General features: G+C 40.9%; 1 protein-coding gene across 1 annotated transcript in view; it reads right to left on the bottom strand.

Moving 5' to 3' along the window:
• Positions 1-26791, bottom strand: part of CACNA1C (calcium voltage-gated channel subunit alpha1 C) — a 470627-nt gene that overhangs the window by 374527 nt on the left and 69309 nt on the right. The window contains exons 2-3 of the mRNA XM_017726196.1: positions 24939-25260; positions 21179-21284 (exon numbers count right to left, since the gene is read on the bottom strand). Coding sequence (XP_017581685.1) covers positions 21179-21284; positions 24939-25260 — 428 coding nt within the window. The remainder of the gene's footprint in view (positions 1-21178; positions 21285-24938; positions 25261-26791) is intronic.

The raw sequence follows: 26791 nt of genomic DNA, 5'->3' as shown, positions 1-26791 counted from the left end.
CTGTTCAAAGTGCTTAGTTTGAACATAGCCTGATTCTGCTGCTCTCATTTTCTCCTTCTTTCTGATTACTACAGGTACTTAAATAAAAGCAATTAAAAAAAATAATCTTCAAGCTGCCATCACTCCAATTCAAAAAACTCCAAACAATCCTGTGCCAGTCAAGGAGAACATGAAACTACATCAAACTACAAATACACAAAGAGACATAACTCTACTTCAAAAGTTTCATTTTCAGTTGAGGCCACACACTTTTTTTTTTTTAGAGAGAAATTTAGTTTTCATGAACAATTTCCTCAATATTTTCTGCAAAAAAAAATTCTGCAGGTCATCTGATATTAGAAGCAGAAGCCTCTGTTTAAATATTCAGTTATCTTACATCACATCTCCAGAGCATTTTATTTTTCATCCGTATCTTACCATCTTTTAAAAAATATTATTTTAAGATTGTGTCATAAATTGTGCTCCAATCTACTAATGGTGTTTGGACAGAATTTCCACTTTTAAAAAGTTTGTTAGGCTCTAATGAATTAGTTCTTTTGCATGATTTATTGTGTCAACCTTAATACCTTTATTTTGTTATTCAATTTACTCCTGTAGAAAAATGCATGTAAATGGCCTTCTCCAGTATAATTTTATAGTTCAAGTTTTCTCTTGTTTTCCCATCTAACTTTCAACCATACTTGAACTATTTTTCTTCAAGCCTCACAAATGAAACCATGTAAATTGGTCTCAAAACACATCTGCTAACAAATTAGAGTTCCCCCACTTAAAAACTGAATTGCTTCTAACCTTCTAGATGAAACCATGTAAATTGGTCTCAAAACACATCTGCTAATAAATTAGAGTTCCCCCACTTAAAAACTGAATTACTTCTAACCTTCTAGGGAGAGGATTGGGCTGTGAATTTCAGCCCTTATAAACTGGGAAATAGTATCATCATTCTACGAAATAGCAGGGAGATAGCTATCTCCAGGCCTTCAGCCAGTTCTTTGATCCAGAGTGCAGCAGAATCAGCCAAGGAAACAGAAATTTAAATAGATTTTAACCTATTATCATACAGGAGTTTTCATTTTTTTAGCTTCTGGCGTGTTGTGCCAGACTGCTGCTCACTGATATTTGTTACGAAAAGCAAGAGTTTGTATAGCAACTGCTTGAAGTTGGCATTCTGTGCCTATTCCTCAGCCTCTGAAGCAGTGGTTTAATTCTCTAAAGTGCTGAGCATACTGCTTCTGCTTGACTTTTCAGAACAGAGATTCTAAGCCACTGAAATTCTTGGGTTTTTTTCCTAAGAAAGTGTGGTTTTCAAAGTTTATTTGACATGCTTTCTTTTCTTTTTCATGATACAGCTAGAAAATTTAACAGGGGGAGCAGAAAAGCCTGAATAAATAAAAAGCTTTTATATCAGTACTGGAATTCATTGCCACATTCTCCATACAGGGGCACAAAAATAGCTATGGTTTTCCTTTCTGGTCTTAATAGGAATGCACTGCCAAGAGTTTATCAAGAATACAAATTTTGACATCCCAGATCAAAGACAACAATATCCAGCCCACCGAATTTCAGGAGCAATCACAGGATGAAAGTTCCGCCACTCACAAAAAAAAATCACAGAGGAGAATAATGAAAGTAACCTATGAACTCATATCCAATGCAGCCAGATCTCTGGTCTGGTCAGATAACCTATGCTAGGTAGTGGCCAGTTTCTAACATTTCCTAGAAAAGCCCAAAGTGTCCATCATACCTTTGGACGAGATCAGAAATCTGTGAGCACGTGGGAAGTACAGAGGTGCGAGGAACTTCATGGACTCCCCCAAGGCAGTGGGACCTCTTATGCCAAAGGCCACTGCATAATTAAACTATGCTAATCATTAATTTCCTGCTTTGGAGTCCTGCTACCACATTGTTTTATCAGAAGTCCTACAGATTAACATCTTTATAAGCATTTCATGAATTTCTGCGCACAGTTACGTGTGAATGTGAATAAAACAAAGCCACTTGTGTTGCTAGCAAATATGTTTACACTTGATACAATCACATACTATGAAGTTTACGAAAATAAGAACGAAGGTAAATCATGCTCAAGGTCTTCTTCCTTATCCTGGCACAAACTAGAAGCTGCCCCCAGTCAATAAGTTCATTTTACCTAATGTAGCTGGAAGAGTGTCAGGCCTGCCAAGGAGATGGACGTGGTCACACCTCTGCTCTGCCAGCTGCACAGCTCTTCCAAATCACTTGTCATGCACAAAGAAAAGATGCAAGAGTCTGTCTTAATCCACTGCAGTGTCAGACCACAAAGCCTTCAGGACAGTGACTCACTGCAATGACTGAAGCTGAATTATTACACTGTTTGATTGGAATTACTCTAGATCCAGAAGAAAACTCTCCTTCTCCTTCCTGGTCCTACATCAAGGTTTTACACCATGTAAATCTGTAACAATGAATCTTCCTCCAAGAGTTATTCTTCAAGAATGGGGTGAAAAATTTAGTGTCTATATGTCATCTGGCTTTAAGCGATCGAAGAAGGGAGGAGAAAGCAGAACTGCAAAGGCCACAAAATAAGGGTTCAGCTTATCATGATGACTCCATTCCAAATTGCTAGTTAAAAAGCTTATTTTCCTCTTTTTTTTTTAAACAAAGTTGTCATAACCCATAGTTCTTTACAAACTGTGCTTCATTCAATCTAGAATTGTTACCCGCCTGTAGAGTACCTGAAGGCAACGAGAGAATAGATTGCTTAAGCCTATTGTTCCTTCTCTCAACCTAGTTCAGTTTCCTGATTTACTTCTTGTTCCTACACCACAAAGTTGGAAACTTTTTGTCAATTAAAAAACATAACCCTTTGGCAGCAGTCTCAAGCCAGCCACTCAAAAATTCGTTTCAAAATACTGTGGCTATATCCAGGATCCTTGGTGCTCAATCCGTTTAAGTTACGACAGTTCTCAAACATTAAATCACAAAAACTAAGGAGGTCTGGGCACAAGGAGAACCTAGACACAGAATGTGAGCAGAAGTGTTATAGAAAGTGGACTGGGTAATTATAGAGGGCATCTTCTTCCCTTCTAATCCTCAGTGAGCCAGTATGGGGCTAAATACCCAGGAGCTGAACACTTGCCAGCAATATAATATAGTAGAGTCACAACATTTAGTCCAGGCAGAGGAAAAAGCTCTGTAAAGATGGCAAAATCCCACTTTATGGGATTATCTTTTTGGTTGGTTTAGTTTCTTTTAAATTTACTTTGTCCTCTTCTGATTTTTTTTTTTTGTCTTATATTCATTAGATACAGCTGAAAACACAGTGATCATAATTCAGAGCTACTTTTATAAAGCACAAAAACCCCCAGTGATATTTTTGTATTCTAAAATATTTTATTTAGAGGCAGTGGTGCTTTATTGTACTTCTAGACACACAAGAAGCAATGAGACGCCTCTTCTTCCAGTTGCATCCTATCAGAAAATGTACCTTAAAAAACAAATTAACTTCAATTTTACGCTGACAGATATAGTGCTATGACAGAATAATCCTAAACCCTCTCCTTCTGTTTTGATACTCATCTTAAGAAACTGAAAATGTTCTGTAACCTCACACATTCTTAAAAATAGGCTTGTAAAGCAGTAATTGCTATGATATCTGCCACTTGCTTTGATACATGTCTCTGGCTTCAAGATAGCTCTTGATGCACAGATAAACTCACTCAGATAACAGTGAGTATTGACAGACAAATTCCGTCTCACATTTGTGAGAAGGAACCTAGCACTTGCAGAAAACTGTTCAAGCCACACAGGATTGCTTCTTCCAAGCACTACACTGAAAGATTTGGGGCAGGGCTCAGCTTTTATTCTCTGTAACGCTTAGCACAATGGGGTTGGGCCTATCTGGAAGGCCTTGAGCAGCTTTGGTTCCCTAAATAATTTCCGGGCACTCTAACGGCACGGATGGCACAGGTGGGTCAATCTGTGCACTCCTCCACGCTGCTGCTGCTGCTGCAAGTGCTCTGGGCTGCTCCTGTGGCATTTCACTCTGTGGCTGCACTCACTCAGGAGAGCAAAGCTGAGATGACAAGCCTCACTTAAGGCTGTGTTGAAGATATTCTCAGCAGGATACACAAAACGCTTCTAGAAGCGGCTCTAGAGCACTGAAATTCAGCCTCATGCTTCAGTTCTGAAAGCCCTGCTGCTGTACTGCTTTCACCTGAACAGGGATGACCACAGGCCATCCCCCCAAATGCACTCACAGGCACACCCAAAACAGCAAACACTGATCCGTGGGCAGAACTTACATTTTGCCAACCACAAAATGTTCATATCAGTAATGAAGGGACACAGACCCTCTCAGAGCATCGACATAATGCAAAAACAGTGAACCGATTCACAATTGTTAACAATTCCAACATCCGTATTTACACATTGTCTTGCTCGTGTTATTTGATCTAGTTCAGTGCTGCTTAAAAAAAATCAGATGAATATCAGTAAGTGCAGCTTCCTTCTCTTTTCCAAAAAAGTTCTTTCAAGAAACAAGCACATAATTTTACTGCTAATGACTGTTTATCTGATAATGACATAATTTGGAGAGAAATATAAAAATATTTACTTGTCCAGTTTTAAATTAGTCTTTTTAAAATAGTCTATCAGTGATAACACACAGAGCCTTCTCAGAGCCCATAGTGCTATTCACATAATTTAGGTCACATATTTTTACTGGATTTATTTGTGCTGGTTGAATTAGGCCTATCAGCCTGAGTCACTTACCGGAAAGTTTCAACTCAAGGATTTTTATAACCATTTTATAACTCCTTTGTCCTATGTACCATCAGAGTCTTTTCAAAAGTGTATAATTAGCGTTCCTAATAGGACTGAACTGCTTTTCATAGAATCGCTATATTAACTGTTACTAAAATGACAAAGGCATTGTCATGATACACACTTATAATTTACAGGTGCAGAATTACTATAACCCCTCACAGATTATACTTATGTGGGTTCTGTGACCTTCTCATGACATTGTTAAAATTGTTCTCTTTAAGAAGTGTCTGACAGGAACTGATGCCTGTCCTAACTCTGGGTACCTAACTCTGGAGTGAAAGCAAATGTAGAGAAACAACTAACATATCACTCATTTCCTTATCAGCTGTGACTGGATGATTGTTTTTACATGACAGCTCTATTCTTAGAAAAGTTGTGAAAAGAGGAATGATATAACGAGAATGGTTATATCAGACCTCCAGGCCACAAAAAAAAAAAAAAAAAAAAAAAAAGACAAAGTAGCTCCGTAAATATTTTCACACAGAGATTGGATTTAGATAAAGTGCAAGAAGTGAATCTGGTGATCTGAAGAGCCATTATAGGACCCTCTTAACCCTGTGGGATATGTTCCTGTATTGCTGTCCTGTTTTGAATGTGAGGTTCCCAGAAGCTCACTGATCCAGCAGGTGGCCTGTGCTAATCACCCTCCACAGCTGCTGATACAGAGGGCACAGCGGCCAACTGGAAGTCAACAAATCCAATCACAGATTATGTAACACAGCAGATTTGCTTACCCATCTTAAGAAATTCACAACTGTGATTCCAAGTTGTGCTAGAGTATTTTAACATCCTCAGGAAATGAGCAGCAACCAATAGCAGTCCATAAAGGAAACCTTATCAACAAAAGATAAATTTAACAGCAAAATTTGACAGAAGCATGTGTACAGAGAAAAATATCCCCATTTGCAAATGCATCAATGTCTGGATTATAATGGCATCCTGGTGATATATTAGTGAGTTAAAAATTTTTTTCAACTTATTTTTACCAGCTTTCAGGACAATTTTGCTGAACTGTCTTCCTAGAAAATCTGAGAATTGCCAAAAACTAATGCAAAACCAGCAGCATATTTTCCAAAAAAGAGTCAGCATCCAGACAACACTAGAGACTGACCTAGATACCACAGAGCTCATCCCAGGCTAGTTCCTGGGCCCAGAGAAACTCCCTTTCCTTATTGATACAGAGAGTGCAGTCACCTCCACATTCTGCTGCACCCAGCTTTGAATGGGTTCCAGTAGGATCTCTGCACAGCTGGCAAACTGGCTGAGCCACCTGGGAATGATGTCAGACCGGTGCTGTGCTTCCCCACCCCAGCAGGGGCAGGGCTGGAAGGGAGGCAGACACCTTGTCAGAAGAGGGTGGGACGCCCCTGTGTCACCAGAGCTGGCGCTTGTTGACGCTGCGTGTGAGGACTGAGCACAACTTGGTCCCCTAAGATGTCTTCTGCGAAAGTTCCCCCGTCAGGAACTTTATTGGAAAGACTGAGAGGATTCTGTTCCAGCAAGGTTTCTGAGGCCTTAGAGGGAACCATTTTTTCAGATATCTGGGACACTTATTTCTGGATTCAAACTGGCAAGGGAATTGATGAAAATAGGGACAGTATCTAGACCATGCTGCTAGGTCTGTTTTCCTCAGAGAGGCTGAAATGTCTTGGGTCCTGCCATCTCCTTTATAGTCCTTGTATGTGACTCTCCACTAAAAGCTCCTTGAAATAAAGCTACTGAAGGGCATCATGAATATACCAAAGTGTCACCAGCCTGATGCTGAATTGTCAGCTTCTTTGTGACCCTACATTGCCAAGACTAATGCAGTGCCACTTCACAGATTTCCAGTTTCTCTTGCTTAACTGCAGTGTGAAAACAAAATTAGATTTAAAAATACATGTTTTGTATATAGGGCTATATCACAAATGAACACACCAACACTGTGAAATTCTCTGTCTCCCTTCCCCTTAATTTCTAGCTGAGAGTGCCACCTCAGCTTAATATCACTCTTCTAAGTCTGTGTACCTTTCTGAGAAGAAGAGTTTTTGCTGAATATTCTTTCACAATTTCTAAACTCCCAAAAGAAATACTTCCTTACTTAACAGGAAGACCACTTTCACCTTCAGTGCTTTGAACAACACATGACAGCATCCTGAAAGGTCCAGGAAAGCACAGAATTTAGCTGTTGGCAATGCCAAGTTAATATACATATGACCAGGATTATCACATGGATAATGGGATAATGGGATAGGCAGGAATCTCTGGTGGGTTTGGTTTACAAGGTATGACTTTGATGACCAGCCTAATTAAAAACCTACTAAGAGGAAATTAAAGGCATTTTCTTGGGAGGAATTCTCCCATGTGAAGGGATGCAGAAGTAGGAAATTCCCTGTATATAGTTTTACCTGTCACAACCAGATTTCATTTCCCAAATTCATTCAGATCTGTGTCCACAATACATATGAAGCCAAACATTATTACCAACAAAATCAGCAGTTTGAGATACCAGTGCCTTTTCAGATGTCTGAGTTTGGTGGTTCCTACATTACTGTCTCAGGAAGAACATCTCAGCTGACAACCCTGAACCTTCCTCTTTCCTCAGATTTAATTACAATAACAAGCCACAAATCTTCAGCTTCACTTACAATCCTCTTAAACCAAATTCACTGAAAGGCCAGGCTGGACAGGCCTTTGAGCAACCTGGGCTAGCGCAAAGTGTCCCTGTGTATCACAGGGGCATTGGAAGTAGAGGATCTTTAAGGTCCCTTCCAACCCAAAAAATCCTATGCCTTTAGGGACAGTCAAGGATATTCAGAATACACTGGTTCCTTTTCTTTCCTCCCCCCCCACCATGACAGCAGAATGTTGGCCACAAAGCCCTAAAGCAAAAAATGTTGAACTCCTTCTTCTGTATTTTGAATCCCAAAGTTCTCCCTCATCCCTCCAAAAAAGGCTTCATCTAACTCAGAACTGTGCCTCCAGGAGTGACCAAATTGAAAGCCAAAGGGAGATCAACAACCAGACAGGCTTCTACCTCTCCTTCATCCTTCTCCCAGCCTTCAATTACTTTCAGCTCAGGGGATTTCCTCAGCTGGATGCAGTTTATCTAATTATTAATCCTCAATGGGCCTGTCTTCCAAATTCTTGTTCCACTCTCCTCTAGAGTTAATGTAAACTTGCTGCATTCTTATACAACAGTAATACTTCAGACTAAACCTCTTGCTTGTTCTTGAAGTAATGTCAGAGGGGAACAGTGAGAAGAATGAGTCATTCCTGTCTCCTGACTCAACTTTTGTCCGGGAATGCTATTTTCCTGTGAGGCTATGGGGAATAGGTGGAAACTATTGCTCCTTGCACAAGTCAGTCACTCAGCTCCCAAGTGCAAAAGCTCATTTTAATAAGCTACCAAAACAAAAGGTTTTACTGAAAGTCATAAAAGGCTGCTTAAAGATGGAAGCTGACCAACACAAAGTGGATAGACTTCTCTGATTCACTGAAAGCAGGCTGGAAAATGAACTTTTGCTCACTGAAACAAAACATCACCAAGTAGCAAGAAAAAAATCTACGAAGAACTCAGCCTATATATAAGCAGTCCAGGGTAAGATTATTTAACAAATGACTTTCTGATGTCACAGGATTGTGAGTATTTCAGAGAAAAAAAAAAAGGTTAGGTTGAGAAAGACCCAACAACCATCACATCTGTATAATAGCACAGACTATCACCTAAAATGAAGCTAGGAGTATTTTTTTTTTTTACAGAAAATGATGAGGCAATGAGCAGATTTTAATTTCTAAGTAAATAACATCCATGTGAGAACACAGTGCTTTTGCTTTCCTCCTGCCTCTCTTCTCCCTGTTCTAGCACCCGGTGATGGAAGCAAAGTATAAATCATGGTATGCCATCAAGGCAAAACTGTCCCTGAGAGCCTGGCATCATGCCCAGGATTTTACTCACTCTGTGACAAGTGGTGCTCTCTTCAGCTTGGATTTATCCAGCCTCATCAATAAATACCTCAAGCATGGTCATCTGATGGACATGATGAGATTAGATTCCAAAATATTTAGGGCCATATAAAGCATTTCACTATTGTAAAGAAAATGGCAAATATCCTGAAGTGGGAACAATTTCTTTTTCTTACGTTAAATCCCTGAAGAAACTGTTGTACAATCCTTGATGGCCAGGAATAACATGAGGGCTTTTTAAAAATTTACTCAGTGCTTTTTCTGTGCATTATTCTAGGAGCCATTTTCTGCTCAGTGTTTGCTTTATAATCATCACCCCTTTACTCACTTATGTATGACGTGGCAGAATACATTCTCATCTGTGTCTTAGGAAGCAAGATCTGGATTTGCTTACAAGCTTTCAGACCTTGCTTTTTTGAATCAGACCAGGGGATCTAAAATAACAGGTTTTAGCATGGCAAGTAAATAGAACAGACTCAAAGCTCACAATCAGTCTCTCTTCACTCTGTAGTCCAATTAAAACATATTTACTGATAGCAGAGGAGAATAACTACATAATCAGTGGTGTACAGCACAGGGCTCCAGCAGGTATGAAGGAGAGAAGATGTAGAGACATGACAGGAGTAGCCAAACAGCAGAGGAAACACAACAGTGTGTCTGCAAGCTGTGCAAGCAACACTCACTCACCCACTGAGATCAGCCTGCATGTTTCCAATTTTCCTGAAGCAGGGCAGGCTTAAGTGTATTTATCAGAGAATTGGGAACTATTGAACCATCATTCTCAGCATAGCCAGAAGCAAAGGCATGTGCTTGGGATCAAGGAACGCAGGTCAAGCTTATCAAACTCTTATTATGCATTGGAGAGCAACAGCTTCTCAGGGTGGCTTCCAGATCACGCCCAAGGTCAACTGAACACAAGCATCAGGGCACAGCTTTTGGATAACATGGCTAATAAGATTCCAGGATGGCCAATGAGTTGTTAACGTCTTTGCTGTGCTAGTGACAGCAAAATCGAAAGCTTTATCTACCTCCAGTGGCCATCCTTCAAACATGATGTTGATGAGCATCTTCAGGAGAAAAAAAGGAACAAAAAGAATTATCATCATCAGGAACTTAGAAAAAGTTACATCCCTTTTAGTACAATCAAGCATAATCTGTCAGAATTTACACAGGGTTTAAGAAATACATTTTCATTCTTCAGTGTAAATGTGTCAAGCAGTAGAGGAATGTATGGAGGAAAAAACCCTCTACATTTTTTCAGGTTATATCATTCTTCAACAGCTTTAAATTACAAGTGAGGCTGTTCTTACAAGTATGTTATAAACACCTTCCCTTTTCTTGATAAAGCAGTTACAGCGTGAATTTATATGACCAGCAGAAAGCAACACTAGATTCTTGAAATCATCTTTTCCCACTTTAAAATATAGTCTGACCTATGGAATTTGCCTAAAACTTGGAATCTGTGCTCACCACTCGGTCCTGCTATGGTCTAGTTCATTTGGTCTCTCCCTAGTCCCACAGGGTCAGACACACTTTCGAGAGGTCATAGGCCACTTTATATTAAGCAGTTCAATGAAAAAGGAATAATTCTCAGCTCCCTATGGATTTTCGTGCTTTCAAAAGGTCAAAGGCTCTGCAGAGCCCAGTTTGCCTTCTGGGCTGGAACAGTAAAGGCCCATCAGTTTCAGTGGCCAGAGGCACACGGGGCAGCGTGGCTGTCGCTCTGCCCACGTGTGCGGATGCATCGATCAGAGGCGGGTTTGAGCACTCTCCTGATCAAAGCTAAAGCAGTGCCCAGGGGAGAGCACAGCACCTGCTCTGTTCCAAAGGCACAGCAGCCTTCTTTCCTGCACGGACCGCTGAGAGAGCCTGCCCCCCATCCCGGGGAGCCAGGAGGGAAGGTGCAAGGCAGAGGAAGAGGCTCCCCTCCTTCGCACGCAGAGGCGAGGGAGCAGCCCCAGCCTCGTGCCTGTCCCCTCAAGGTCTGTGTCAGCACCACGGGGTACTTTTGGAAAAGACTGGGAATGGCAAGGAAAAGACCTAGCTCTGACAATTACACAGCCTCCAAGTGGTGTGAGTTGCTACGAGCATCACCCAGAAACGCCCATAACCCTCACCCACAGGAAGAGCGCAGAAGTGGATCCCAGCAAAGGTAGAACCGTGCTCTTCATCAGTTCTGCTTCAATGTCTTAGTTCAACAGAGGCATTAAAAAAAAAAAATAAATAAAGCCCAAGACATACTGAAGAACCAGTGATATGAAAATCCTACTTGGGAAATGACTATTCTTTCAAGAATGCTTTTCATCCAATGAAACTTTTCTTTGCACATTATCAAAGAGCAGCAGTGGACACACAAACTGGCAGACATATCTGGCTCAGGTCTGGGTGGTGGAAGGAGGGAGTGAACCACAAAAAATCTGTTTTAAACATGCTCCTTAAATTCACATCAGAGCCCCACAGTGTTACCTGTGTACCAAGGAAAATTACCTGAGTAACCAAGATGAGCTGAGGGAAACCCATGAGCAGCACCTTGAACACAAGCTATGGTCCTTCTTCCTCTGAAAGAGGGATTAACCTCTCTGCAGTCTCCCTTTTCAATACATATCAAAATGCAAAAGCAAAGGTAAACATTTCCAAAAGGAACTGTCAGCCAGGACTGAATTTATTTCAAGAGCTATTTATCAGCAGTATTTCCAGGGCTGTATCAGCAGTTACTTCTCTCAAATACCACACTGCATTTTCCCTAGATTAGCTCCTGCTCTTTATACTGCTCTGTCCTTCATACTGCCTATCCTCTGTACAAGGACTGCTAACTACAAGCTCAAAACTTAACAGAATTAGACCTTCTGAAAGTTACAAATCCATTTCCTCATTTATTTTTTCTGCCTCTTTTTATTTTTCTTTCACTCCGTAAGATTTCGGTACAGAACAAACATCAAAAATACTCAAACATTATCATATTCATGGCCTCTGAAAGACTTAAACACTCAATTTTGCTTCAGCTGCTTCTTCCTTTTTCCCCTATGAGCTGTCAAATACTTGCATGCAACAGCCTGGTGTGTCAAAAGGAAAACAAAGCAGCAGCAGTGCTGGTTTTATCCTAGGGACAATGAAATTGGAGATCAAGTGATCTGGACATTAATATTTATATCCAATATTAAAAAAAAAAAGGCTGAAAGTGGAATGTAATTTTTAAGCATGTTGTAAAATGTAGCAAACAATTTGAGTAAGTAAAGGGTAATGCTGGAGTATGAACTGCTATAAACAAAAATTTATTTATGTCAGGAGGAAAGCATCACACCCCTGAGATGGATAAAAATTGTGTAACTGTCAAATGAGAAGTAGGATACAATGAAAACATTAAATAAGAAGATCTATAAAAGAGCCAGTAACTTGATTCACAGCTAAAACTTGGTTCAGGTTGAATAAGGGAAGAATATATCATGGTTAATGACTTATAACAATTAGGATGCAAGTTGGTTGGTTTAAGGGAGATTTATCAGATTCTAGCTGGTCTAAATCAATGCAACTTAAGTTGTAAAACACAGCTGCACATTCAGCCCAGGAATTTCCATGTAGATGCCAGCTTTTACTGCTCTCCCTGCTTGGGCATACAGCACTGGATTTTGCAGAGAGCTCCAGATGGAACCCTGGTATCACTATACACATGATTATTCAGTACCTGCATATGATTATTCAGTACCTGCACAAGCAAATGCCCCGTTAGGTGCTTGGACTCAGGAGGCACCTGAGGCATTTAACAGAAGCAGGAAGCTGGGATTCTTCTATTTCCTTCCCTCTGTTGCAGGGACAGCAGGGATTTTAAAGAGCAGAAGCAGCTGATTTCCTTGTTCTACAGCAAAACAATCCTTAACAATTAAATGCCCCAACAGCTGTCACCACAGTGACACCAGCCCCGTGAGTGCTTGAGATCATCTCTTGTCATTGTTATGATTTAGCTACCACTGTAGAAGCTGTGCATTCAATGGTATTTCAATCCATTTTTCACCTCATCCAACTGCTCCTGAAGGGCATTGATGTGCCTTTTGAACAGATTCAGGCATTAATTGTTGCGGTGACCATAATGAGGACATGCTTTCTGTTTGTTTGTCTTCAAATACAGGTTTAGATTGTGAAACAATTATGCAACTAGATCTTTAAAAAAATCTTTGTGACCACATATTTGCCTGCATAATCTCATCTAAACAGGGATTCTTGTTTAAAAGCGACTCAGACAATAAGGCCACACAAGGATAACAGCACTCTAAGTGGTTTTCAATGGATAAAAATTATAATAATAAAATTACATGCAAGTTCCACTTTTGTGTGGGGTTTTCTATTTGAGGGCATGTAATAGAACAGAAACATTTTAAAACATCTGCATAAAAAGCATTCCCCATGCTTCAGATCAAAGAGTAATAGTAAAAGATTAAGCACATTTATTGCTAAGTAGAAAAACATTTCAACATACCAGATGAAGCTAACCATATGCAAAAGATGTTTGCTTCAGTTCCTAATACAAGCTACCTAAATATAAGTTTTACAAGCAACAGACAATGGCAAACCAGCAGAATGAGGAATTCCAAAACCCCAAGCTCTCCACCAATGCAAGTTTATCAGGACAGCCTGAAAAGCAGCTGCACACTTGCCAGCACAGCTAGCCAGGGAACCACACACATCCCATTTCCATTCCAGGGAGATTCTGCTGTGGGAGCTGGGCATCTCACACGTGCCATTGCCAAATTTAGCACACAGGGCTAAAGGTGTTGACACACTGTTAGAGAGGCTGTAGAGGAACTGTACCAGCAGCAACCCCAGGAAGGGAGCAGCCTCCAAAGATGCTCCTCTGGCTGCTCACCATTCAAGCTCTGTACAGGTAAGCTCACCACGAGCACCAAGACATTAATTTACATCACGTCTATCAAACTTTACAGCTCTACACCATTAAAGTGTCTCTGCTGAGCAAAATGTGCAAGCCTCAGCGTCCCACAGATCATCACAAGCTGTTAAGGTTAGAGCAAAAGCTTAGGGAAACACTGCTGTCCAAGGATGGTCCAGCTGCCTTGCCTAGGCTCAGGTGAAACAGAACTTGCAAAGGGTGTCTTCAGGAGATAACCTGCTGAGCCAACTTCCCAGCATCTGCCAGAGAGGCAACAAACTGCAAAGACACTAATGAACGTTTCCTGCTGCTTGCTGGAAGTCCTGCCCTAACCAGTGCTCTTTCAACATCATATTCTTAATCAAGAAGTATCTTTGCTAAGTACAGGCTCTTCATTGTATTCTACAAGCAGGAAAAGAAATTTCCTTCCACGAGGTTACAGACAACCTTGATTATATATTGTCCAGCTTTTCTTGAAGGTGAAATCCATCTTGCTTTGAGGCTGTCTGTCATTCAGCCAAGAGGACTGAAGAGCTACTATGACATACAGACCCTCATGTTTTCGGAATTAGAAAGCATAGGAGAAAATAGGAATAGTCCTTGAGAGGAACAGCCAGTCAAAACTCTGACAAACACACAAACCATCCTTCCCTTTTGGCAATTCTGTCCCTTGGCAAGCAGCATGTCCATTATTTTACTTCTAAGGGAACTACGAAAAGTTCTGGGGGTTTTTTCTAGCTTGAACAATACGTGGAGCATTGCCTTTAGAGTCAATGATTTTGTACATGTCAGCAAAGCCTGATGTTCCAAGGATTGTTTGTCAGTGGCATGCACTGAATTAGTGGATGGTTTTCAGTGACAGTCAAACTCCAGAGAAGGCCATGGGAAGTTTGCCTGACTTAAAACCCAAGAACGTGGTGCAATACAAACTACACATAAAGGAATCCAAAGGTCGTATGTAATATACTCAATTGAATTTCTAGGTTTTCTAGATGCTTATTTCCTTCCTGATGTCATTAAAAGATTCTGAAGAGCTCATGAACAAAAGTCAAACATCCCAAAGACTCATAGAAGGATAAGGATACTTGTACCAAAAGGACAGTACAAAAATGACCTGCCATATTGAAAATTTCCCCTGCTTTTAAAAGACTGTTATTTTTGCAGTGGAAGGAATTAGACTGCAGTGAAAACATCAGTACTTAAATACTCTTGTTTGGCCTGCTTCCGCATTTTTTCTATCTTTCCTAAACAAGTACAAAAAGAGGTAAAAAAATCCAAACGAATCACACGCACTGAATTCTACACTGAACCTGAGGTTTAATAAACAAGAATAATTACCACCTGAAAAAAACCAACTAACACACTTGTTAAGATTTAGAAAGCCTACACGTAAAGAAAGGGAAAACGGTAATCAGAGCTGAATACAAAAATGGGATAAATGGTTTAATGTTTGGACTAACTCGATAAACTTGCCATCAATCAGAACCAAAACATACAGCTAAAATGTCAAAATGACTTACACAGAAACATACAGCCTCCAAATTTCAAGTTACTATTTTCTTGGAGTTGGATTAGTTAGTGGAACAGTTTATTATTCTTTGTTTTTTACACAACCTACAATCCTACTGTAAGTGCATACAAGTATCCATGTCTACATTGGGAAGAACAGTGATTTCAAAAGCAAAAGGCTCAGATTAGGAGACCAAGGTGGTGAGAACAGAGCTAGAAAATAAGGAGCTAGAATATGCACTGGGAGTAATCACTCACAGAGTCCAGGTTTAGGGGAAAAAAAGGGAATTCAAGAGCAAAATTAACAAGAGAAGTAGTTGGAAGCTGAAGCTGAGTAAGCAGAGCAATGAGACCAAATGAGAAAACATGTGGGAAACATGAAACCACTGTGGAAGGGAGACTTGCAGTTGGGAGGAAAAAGGAAAAGCAAAAGGGACAGGTCTGTCAGAATGTGCACTGGAACAAGGAGAATTACTTGGCAAGGATTATGAATTTAAAAAGCAACAAAACCGGGGGGGGACACAGCCACAAGAGATCTCAGACCTGACAAAGAGATGGCAAACAGCAACAAGCACAGGCTGGTTGAGGACTCTGGGGCCACTGGTACAAAGAGAAGCTGGGACTTGGTTGGGACTCCAAACCCAACAGTTTTGTTCCTGCTAGTAATACATATGTCAGTGTCTGCTTTACCAGTTCCATCTTCACAAAGCCTAGGAAATGACACCACTATTAAACAAACAAACAACCTACTTTTTACGTTTCTTTTTTAGTTAGTGACTACTGTCTTGGAATTGATTGCTAGGGATTTTCTTCTTTTTTACAGTCTTTTCTACATCATTTCTTGTAATGGTGTGATGGAAAAATTGAGATAGAAATTCATCCAAGGCCACACAGCTTGCCAATACCAGGGCCAGCACACAAGTTGAGTGCCTTCCTCTTAAACCCAGTGCTTATTCTTCCACACTGTGCTCCTCTACAGCCAGGGATGCTGAGTATCACCCTGTCAGAAGCAGGGTTTCTGAGAACTTTGGGAAACACTGAGCCTAAATTCCATTATATTCAACCTCCTCAGAATCACACAGTGATTCAACAGTCTTTCTGAAAGAAACCCTCAAGGATTTTTTGGCACAATTTCCTTTCTTCTCATCCTGACTCCAATCCCATTCCAGCCGCCTCAGCATCGCTCTTCCAGCTTCTGTCACTCAGTCCTCACTCCTCAAATACTACAACTGTGTAAGCTCCCCCAGCTGGAGCAGTGCTGGCACGGGGCCCAAGGTAATAAACCTATCAGAGCTTATTAGCTCAGCATGCACTCTGTCCCTCAGCCCTGATGTTAGCATCTCTCATTGCCCTATTCACTCACTAGCTGGGAACTGGCACACAGGAGGATGATAGCAGTGACACAACAGAACCAAATGCTTTTGTGCAGCGCTCTTCCCCACCCTTTTCCAGAAAAACCATTCTTTCCTCTCCCAACCACATCACCCCCACTTTGCTCTCTAACACTTTCTGACTTCACACAGGAAAAATTGAGCCTGTTCCATCTGGTGACTCCAGAATTCTCTGATACAAAAATTGCTGCAGTTTATTATGCCAATAGATAGAAATGTAATAGATAGCCACATCCACACCTATTGTGTCAGTCTCCTGAAAATGCCAGAAAAAACAAAATTAAGACCACTTCCTTCTTTTTTAATACAGGAATCACCTGCTCTACAGCATACTCCCATAATAACCAAGTAATAAAGCAACCATACTTCCAGAAAGGCAAGCCCCCTTTCCATGGGCAGACACAAACACTGGCTGGCACAAGAACTGACAAGCAAGCAGAAATCCCATCTTCCTTTTCACAGGGTCCTATTTGAGGTTTAACAAATTAGTCCAAAGGTGACATCCCATTATAAGCTCATATATAAACACAAGAGATCTTTCTTTATATTTAAGTAGTATACAAGAGGATTTCCTTCCTACAAGGAAGGGAAAGCAGAACTATCAAAACACCAGAAGAAAGATTTCCCTGCTCCTTATCCAAAGCATAAACAACCAACTGAGTTGCCTTCCCTGGAAGGTGCTGTAAACCTTGGTCTTAACCTCATTATGTTATCACCATGCTGTGATACCGCCAGGCTTGTGCCATTTGCAGTTGCCAGTAAAGTGACAGAAGCATTTTCCTCTCAGCTTCCTATCTTAGGCAGTCTATAGTTTTTATTCCTACATGTACGTTATCTCTGTCCTAATGCAGAATTGCAGGGATAACAACCAGAAAGCCTCCGTATCAGTTACAGCCTCTGATGCAGGCTGACTTTAATTCCCCTCGAACCACCTCCATTTTTTCTGATTGCGTTAACACACAACTGTTCTTTGCACAGGCTTATACATGAGCTTACTTCACTTGTAAATTTAAATTAAGTCTCAGCAAGTTCATTAATAGAAAAAAAAATATTTTGCACCTAATACAACTCTCCCCCATTTGTGTAAGTTCAGTAGTTTCCAGTAACTTGCCAGTAACAATAGTTTTACAGTTACTTTTGCAGTGCTACTGCATACTCCATAAAAACTGCTGAAGCCAATTTCAAACATTTTTATGACTACATTATACTATTCTGGCATATTTCTTAAAGCCAGTGACAAAGACACTGCAATGAGCATAAAAATAGGAAATTTGGGGTTTAGGATAAATGTGCATTCCAAAACTGAAAGTGCTTCACAGTCCAAGTTACCATCCCTAGACTTGATAAAAAAGGCCTGAAGATTTATAGGAATTATTATCACAGGAAGATAGATTGCAGAGAAACAGGCAGAATATCTATGTGGTATTTAGCCTAAACTTGTAACACATAACAGCTATTCACAATTCCTGGCTAATGCAAAAGGGAAGGAATTATTTACTGGACTCTTCTGTACCTTATTCCAATGCTCATCTCTGAGGCATCCTATCACACAGGTCTTGCAGCTAAAGACAAATGGAGACATGCAGGAGGTTCCTGGTTTTGTTCCGGTAAGTGGGGCTCGTGTCTCCAAGACTTCAGTGGAGGCACACAGCACTGCACGTGCCCCATGTGGCCAGTGGCTGGTCACGCATCTGACATTCACACACAGAAATTATTTACCAAAGTATTATTTAGGTACCATTTTTCTACTTTTACAGAGAAAAGAAAAGAAGGCACCCACACGATTCAGGATTCCTTTCTCTTCCCTCCCCATCCTCTTCTCCATTAGCTTGTTGAAGGCAGTTGACTGAATTTTTAACCTCGGTCACCAAGGAAAACATTATTTGAAAAGATATGATGAAACCTTGGAGAAGGAATACTCAGAGCCTGAGGCAAATCTGGCAGCTTATTGGAAAAGTGTTATGACTCTTTCAGAGCTTGTAAAACAGTTACTGCCCGTCATGTTCTCTGTAGGTAGGTCCTTGTATCTCAAGGAGTTAGAGATGGCTTAGGAAACCAGGGGTGTGGGAGTTTCTCTGGTAGCTTTAACCCTGAAAAAGCTAAATTGCAACACGAAAATGAATGAAGAGCTCTGATTCGTTTTCAGCTAGAAAGTTTCTGCATGCATTCAATCACTTTTCTGCACAGCACACACATCAGTGCATGGCCCCCACACACATTTCACTCAGACACCCCTTGCCTGTGTCACATCACAGCCTTTGCAGCCCTCAACTTCATGGCTACAAAATTAACCTGATTGTGAAATAGATGCTCCCAAGTAGAAAAAAAAAATTAAAAGATGGAGTACATGAGCTCATACAGGAACCCCAGCTTCTTTCTAGTCTCTTCCACGTACAGTTTGGCTCTTTGACAGTAAGGTCCCACTCTTACACATTTCCTGCCTTGTGGAAGAGCTTTCCTTTAGCTGTCACCCATTCTTTCATCCCATTCCAAAACACAACTAATGCCTTTTTCCACCCTTATCTCACCCATTTGCCCTCTCTTCCCCTCCCTGTTGCTCAGGACTTTACTCACATTGTGCAGCAGATGCTATGTACTCAAAGTGTGTTCCCCAATACCGGTGCATACACGCCAAGGGACGAGTACATCAGCTGAGAAAACAACAGCAAAACACACAAAACCCAACAGCCACAAACACAGACCAACAGGAGATCACAGTCTAGTGAGCAGTCAGAGCTCCAGGGTTTGATCTGTACCACAGAAGAGTCTCGACTTCACCAGTACACACTAAGTATCCCGTTTTCCAGGTTTAATTATTTTTTCCATTAAGACACAAAGTGGAGTCAAGCAGATTACTCATTTAACTTTATTCTTCCTCTGCTTCTGTGAAGCAGCTATTTAGGTAAATTAACAATTCCTCCTCATCCTCAAGGCTGTAGCATCTCCAAACTTTCCTGAGATGATAACTCCTGCTTGGCTAGGTTTTTTTAAACCCTACCAACAAAAAAACATGAGTGTTTTTATAGACATTCTAAATGATGCAAAAGATGTCTTGGAAAACAGATGCAGAAGAGAAACTTAACTCAAAAGGTGCACATATTCCTCGACAGCAGAACAGTTTCAATACAGCTCGTTCAATTACAAACATACTTCCAACCTGGTTTTAGCCAGCAGTCTCCTCACTGAATTAAGGCAAATACCCACAACCCAAATAAAGACAACACAAACTGTGAGTCCTTTAACCTTCAAATCTGCTTCATCTTCCTCTTTCAGCCTTGCAAGTCAGAACATGCATGAACATACCTGTTTTCCTCACCCGGGGATCAAGTGAATCTGCTTTTTATTAAATAAAATATGGTAACTTTTCAGAGGTGGCCTACTGAAGCTTTTTAATTGTACACCCCACAATTCATCATTGTTAAACACCAAGTGACACTAGCAAAGAGCAGGCAAAGAGAAACAAGACCAACTCATGTGCACTGTACATGTAGGGAGTGGTTAACAACCACTCATCACCTCCTGCTCCTCTTTTTCTACTTCTTTAAGGAGTTACCTTGCAAAGGCACCGCACGACAAGTTTTTACTAACCTCTTCTTCTTTTAAACACAAAAGTATTGTTTTCAGCAATTCCTGAAGTTTGCAATGTGTTTTCTAAAACTTCAAGAGATATTTAATCAAATGACTGACTTCCAAGAGCAGCATGAATCTTTTTAATTACAATGCCTGTCAGCCACCCCAGCTGTCGCTACTTTAGAAGCATGGATTTTGTTTTCCTCCACTGTTGCTCAAAAGTTTAAGTCTCAATAAATTTATTCAGGAAATAGCATCCCTACTCCTTCCTAAACTCTGGGAGTAAGTTTTCACCCTGATCCAACCCAACAAGCAGCAGATTTATTCACATATTTGAGAGGAAAAAAAATGTTTTCTGCTAATTCAGTGAAGTGCGTTCCAGAGCTGGTTTGTGTTTTGCCCTTACTGAACAGAATCCTTTGCTATGGCTTCATGCTAAGCCAAAAGTAAACACTTTTCCTTTTTATACAGACAGCTCAATCCCAAAGTACCAACACTGGTATCAGTGGTGACAGAAGAAAAGCTGTATTCCCCCAACAAGAGGGAGTAATCAAAAAACCCAAAAATAAAATTAAAAAAACCCAACCAACCCCAAGCAAACACCAAAACAAACAAAAAACCCCAACCCCACAAATATTGTTCAGCCAAATCAATGCATGGGTCTGAAATGCAAGCATTAAAAAGTCATCAAGTTGTGCTCTCAGCTATCACTTGGGAAGAGGACAGTACCAACCTCACAATGGCACACAGTAAGACAAAAGCCACCAGATATCTTTTAATCAGGGGTTATCTCCCACAAATACCTGCAGATTGAAATCCACCAAGTGTTTTTTGCAGCATGCAGAAATTTGTTAATCTAAACGTCACATCCAGCACCTGTGCAATTTTTTGGAATATTCTTCTCTAAAACCAGCTCAGCTGATACAGGTACTAACGTGAATTGACAAGACATAACAGTCAAAACCAATTTTTATGATGTTCTAACCTTTGGTGGATATATTTACATTCCCTACCTTCAAAAGTCTCCACGAAAAATTTTCAAAAGGACTTTCAAAATAGCAAGACAACACCATTGAGGACTTACCAGATTGGAATTGGTGGCATTGGAATCATCTTCTGGAAAGGGGATATAGATAGCTAAGGCCACACAATTGGCAAAAATAGTCAGTAAAATAATTATTTCAAATGGTCTGAGGAATGGAGTTAAGGAAATTGTTTCAAAATGAGCACACAAAAATAAAACGAAATTTAAAAAAAAAAAAAAAAAAAAGATTTTTAAGAATTCTGTTTAAAGGAAGCATTCCAAGCCCCTTATATTCTGAAAAGAAACATATGCCTTTTTAAGTGCTTTTAGGCGCTCCCAGCCAAGACTCTTCCTAATATGTCAAAAGCAGTGTAGGCCAGTCGCGTGCCAGAGTAAACACAGATTTCTTAAAAGTTTTTTCTTCTTTTACTTGTTTAGATTGCATTTTCCCAACTTTCCTTCGAGTGTGGCTGCACTAGTTTTAATGAGAGAAACCTGTTTTATAATGATTGCCCTTGTTCCTTTCAGGATCAGTTTTTCTTGGTTGTTTTCATCTGCATTTATAAATTCACAGAATTTTAAACAAACATTTTGGGGTTTTTCTTTTGCTGCTGTTGCTGTAGTTTTTCCCACCTTTCTCAGTTTCTCTCTCATATCTCAGAGTTCAATGTGAGGGCCCAAGCAATACATGCATACATGTTTAGAAGACATTTTAAAAAGGATAGATTTTATTAAGGCAAAAAAAAAGGTCTTTGTCCAAAACATGCTTACGCTGCACACTGCCATGTATACTTGTTTTGCTTTTAAATTATTTGAGGGAGTATTTCTTTTTCCCTTAGTTGCATTTCATTTGGCATCAGAGGGAACACAAATGTCCCTGCACATTATATTAGGAACACCAGGAAGCTGAAAGTCCCTTCTGACAGAGAAACGATCCATAGGCATTTCAGCCTTGCATCAACTCTGTTAGGGAAAAGAAAAACCAAACATTTGGAATGCTCAACAAAGAAATCCTGCACTGGCTCAATGCCCCCCTGACTGTCCACTGGAATCAAAGGGCATTTTTCTACTGCCCAGTCTCCTGGCACTGCACTTTATCTACTTCAGGGGTCTCCTTAATCTCAGTTGCTGTGAAGTGTCTCCAAACTGAGACTAGAGACCAGATTTATGGTCTGTCTACATTTACTGGCCTGCAAGAATATCCTGGAGGCTAGTTCTGGGATAACTCACCAGTACCCTGAAGGGGAATGAGGAGCAGGATAGAACAGGGAGGATGCCAAGCATAACCTGTGCCCCAGAGTGCATTCAAGCATGAATTTATCTACCATGGGACTGGCTCTGCAGTGCTGCCAAATGTCAACGCAGCATGTGTGATTTTGGTCAGCAGAGCACTGTTCTCAGCAGACTTTAGCAGGAGAGAACAGGAGATCTTTGAATGTTAAGCTGAGCTGCAAGATACACACAAATTCCAGGCACCTGACCACTGTTTATACTCCAACACATTCTACATTTCACAGATGGAACAGTCAAAGGGTTCCCAACTCACCAGACTACTGTGCTCAAGCCTGTGAATAATAGGAAATAAGTGGTACCATGGAGGAGGAAGAGCAGATCAGGATAGGAAGGCTACACCAGAAATCAGGAAGAATTCTCAGGCATATACTACACCTCAGGCTGTTTGTATAATGTTTACTGTTTAAAGACCTGAATTTCCACCGGCTTTCACTTTCTTAATCATTTTTTCCCACAGATTTTTTGTTTTGGCAGGGTTATTATCCATTAACTTATTGCTGTTTACACATATTTTCTTTTCTTCTTTTCCCTTTTTGAACTCTAAACATTAAATTCTGTAAAATCTAAAAATACGAAAGGCAGAAAATCAAATACACAGCTAAGTCTTTGCAAAATAAGGTAATTGCTTCATTTCGTTTCTCTTAAATGCAATTGTTCATTCAAGCTCTTAACATTGTAAGATTTGGGTTGTAAGAAACACCACTGAAGTACCACCTGATACTTGTTTAATATCTTATGCTTAAACTTTAGTGGCACAGCCAATTAAGTTAACCCTTTCTCAGTAGTTTTCAGCAAGTTGGAAAAGCCAGAATATAGAGTTAAACTAAACCTTGTCACAACCCTTTGACACTGCTTCTTGTCATCGAAGTGTTTCATGTTTACAAACTCTAGGTGTCCAATGAGAGGTTCTGATGGGAAAAAAAGTACTTCCATCAACTCACCTAAAACCAAACAAAACCCAAAAACTGCACGCTTCAGCATCTTTGTATGGTTTTAATGGCTTTGTTTGGTCATCTCTTGATCTCAGCAGTGCTGTATCCTGGTTTACAAGGCATCATTCCCATCATTCACTGCTGATCTTGTTCATCTATCAAATGTCACTCACTGCTTTCTCTGAAGACATGTGGTTACTGGGGTGCTGCTAAGTAAACCAAGATTCAGTTTTATCCTGTTAGTCATCACCCATCATCTCATGCTTAAAGTATCAGACTTATGTCAGAAGCAATAAAAAGTAGCAAACTTAATCAGGGGATTAAAAATTAGCCTGTAAAGAAGAAAGGAACAGGCAGGCAGGTAGTTTAAGGACATGGAAGGATTGACAAGAGCATTTTTAACAAGTTCTTCATCTGAAAAATATGTCCATGTCAGCAATACCTAATATACTCATTTTCTGTTTTCACCCAGCATCCCACCAGACACCCAAAGGAATAATATTATCACATTGTCTTAAATGCCTTAATTCGTTTTTTATCGTATTAACTACTGCCAAGTTCTGTACTGCCTTTCCCTGACATGCTTATGTGTCCCTAAAAACATTCTTTTTCTTTTGTATTTCCTGAAGAACCCCATTAGCTTGTGATTACTGCTCAGGGTTGATCCTGGTTTCTCTTTGAGGGTGCCAAGGAGGCACACCTCATTTCAGTTTGAGTTCCACACCAAAGACTCAAATTCCAGCTTGCACTGCTCAGACTTGGGTGACTAAAAAGGCTTTGCTCCTTGCACATAATAAAGTGATGGTGCAACTCTCCCTGGCTTTCCAGGGAAGCAGCACCAACCCCTACACTCCGCAGTTCTGTGCCAGTGGTTATCATCTATCATCTGTGACACTGTCTGTCATCTGTGACACTGTCTCTAGTTCAGACTATGAGATCTGCCTCTGCACTGCATTTGTACATGTTGCAGGATTGCTTTAACTGTATTTCCTTTTCCCTTCTCCTACATAACCATTATCCCTCACCGTACATTACTGAGCCTTATTATTTTAACCAGAATTTAACCACAGTCCTCAGCCCTGTCTCAGGGTCTTACTGCAATACCTTTGGGGTTTTTTTTACCTTGTCCTTCTGCCCCACTCTTTTCTTCATACTGTGGAAAGTGTGATGTCACATGTTTAACAAAAAAAAGTGTGGGATTCAAAGTACCAGAACTTTAAAATAAATAAAGGGAAAGCCAGAAGCTGCTGTCCCCCACTGAATCAGTTCAATTCTGACCTCAGACACCTTGAGTATCTCCCATGCATTTTAGCCTGGCCCATATGTTTTTCTAAGAGCAGAATTCAACCACTAACCTTTACCATTCAAGCTCCCAGCGGTTTCTCACACGCAGGTATAGTTCAGATTTCAGTTCTAATCCCCTTTCCTGCCACCCCCCCAGCATAAAGGATCTCAGTGAAGACACCAAAACTCTCCGTGGGCTTTAAGCTCACGGCAGTGCCTTTCAACTCAGTGCATGGACTCCCCCGCGCTGAGGAGCAGGAGCTGATGTGCACACACGCTCCGCTGCCCGCCCAGCCCCTGCCAAAGGATATTTCCATTCGACGATGCTGATGCACGCCCTCCGGATGGGATTCTTCAGCGTGAGGCACAGCAGCGCCCGGGGCGGACGCGTGGCTGTGGTGGTACCCTGCTTCTTCTGCTTGCCATACTGCTGCCGTTTCCTCTGCGTGGAGCTGGCTGTGGAGATGGTTGCGTTGCCAGCGCTGCCCATCAGCTTGGCCTGCCTGGCAGCATCGATCGCAGCTTGCCAGGACAGAGCTGCCCCCGGCGTGGGGATGTGCTCCGGGGCGAGCCCTGCGGCCGCATTGGCGTTCATGTTGGCATGAGCTGGACGGGGACTCCCATAGTTGGAACCTGGTGGGGAAAAAAACAGAAGTAAACTAAACCGGAGAAAATTGTGAAGAGGGGTTTTTTTAAACTGCAGGAGAGGTAGCTAGAGTTTTTGAAAAAACCTCCAGCGTCAGCAAACCTCGAGAGCTGAGGTTAAGGAGAAGTGTAGGGTATTGCAGGTAACTCAAATTCTTCATTGTAAAGTGATACTACTCTGCAATCCTTTGTCTTGCAAGAGACTCCCAAGTAAGACTGATGGATACTGAGCTGTTCAAAGTGCCTCCAATCAATACAGCCTCTAGAGAGTCACAGAAAAGAAACTACCCTTCTTTTTCTTTTTTACCCACATATTTTGCAAGTCAGACTGTTTGAAAGCTCAAAAGGTGAGGCCAGCCCTCATCCCCTTATCACTCAGACATGCAGCACTATGCTATCCAGCACGTGGCAAAGGAGCCAAACGAGACTGTCAACTCTTATCATAAAAATCTTTATGCTTTTTCAAGATTACCTCAAGGTAAAGTGAAATTTTACCAATAAGCTAAATTCCCTCTGCAAACAGTACCTATGTATGAGCCTCAGAATAGCCTGACCAGAAGGTGCAGTGGAGCAGAAACCAGCACACAAAGGCAGGGCTCATGGCCTTTGTGCTCTGTATGTTCCTGTACAGAGTTTAGGCCAACCAACATATATTTAGAAATTGGAACCAATTCCATATCCTGATAAAGTGATAGACGACCTGGAGAAATGGGTTTTAAAAGCATGAATTAATAAGAATGCCCAAACCCAGCAGTCCCAAGTTTTGCAGCTTCTTTAGCAGAATGTGAGGAAGTGTATGCATTTGTCCAATCATAATAATGGAATATACACATCAGGTGACATGTGGCTGATACTGAGAAGGTCTTAGCAGTACAAGAAACAAAGTCACTCTTTCAAGCTAGTGCAGTTGTTCCAGTGTTTCAGTAGAGACAGCTAAGTCACCTGTGCCTCTTCAATGAGGCTCTTCCAGTGACTGAAATTAAAACCTCAATCACTTCGAGAGGAGAGAATTTTGAAACTTCAAAACAGATTGCCTTACTCTTTGGACTGTGCTTCAGCTGAGTTCTGCAAGAACTTGTGAAAGATAACTGAATTTTCCCCAGACACTTTACAGAAGAAAATGTAAGCCCTGCTTAAAAAGTGCAACATAGAATCTACACAAAGTCACAACAGCAAACTTTGATTAAGAAGAGCGCCTTATTTAGGTATGTCCTATGTCCTATTTAAGAGACTACTTTTATTTGTTGTGGTCTTGTGAGTTTGCCTGTGGCCTATATGTTGAGGTACAGGTAAAAGGAGGCCTGAGGGGTCAACAGATCTTATTTCTCCACAGTCCAGCTTCAAAACCTTGCCCTGAGACTGGTGCTTCCATTTACATCTGAGCAGCAGACAACGCTTCAGAAAAAGTGCACACACAAGGGGCAGAGAGCAGGAAGCCAGTCAAGGAGTTAGATCACCTATTTCAAAGCAAGCTCAAAGCCTCCTGCTCACCATGCTCCACTTTGGATTTGTGCAGAAC

This window comes from Corvus brachyrhynchos, unplaced genomic scaffold (assembly GCF_000691975.1).
Source record: "Corvus brachyrhynchos isolate BGI_N302 unplaced genomic scaffold, ASM69197v1 scaffold191, whole genome shotgun sequence".
Taxonomy (NCBI): Eukaryota; Metazoa; Chordata; class Aves; order Passeriformes; family Corvidae; genus Corvus; species Corvus brachyrhynchos.
Note: the sequence above shows the minus strand (reverse complement) of the source record. Positions and strands in the feature narration are given on the sequence as shown.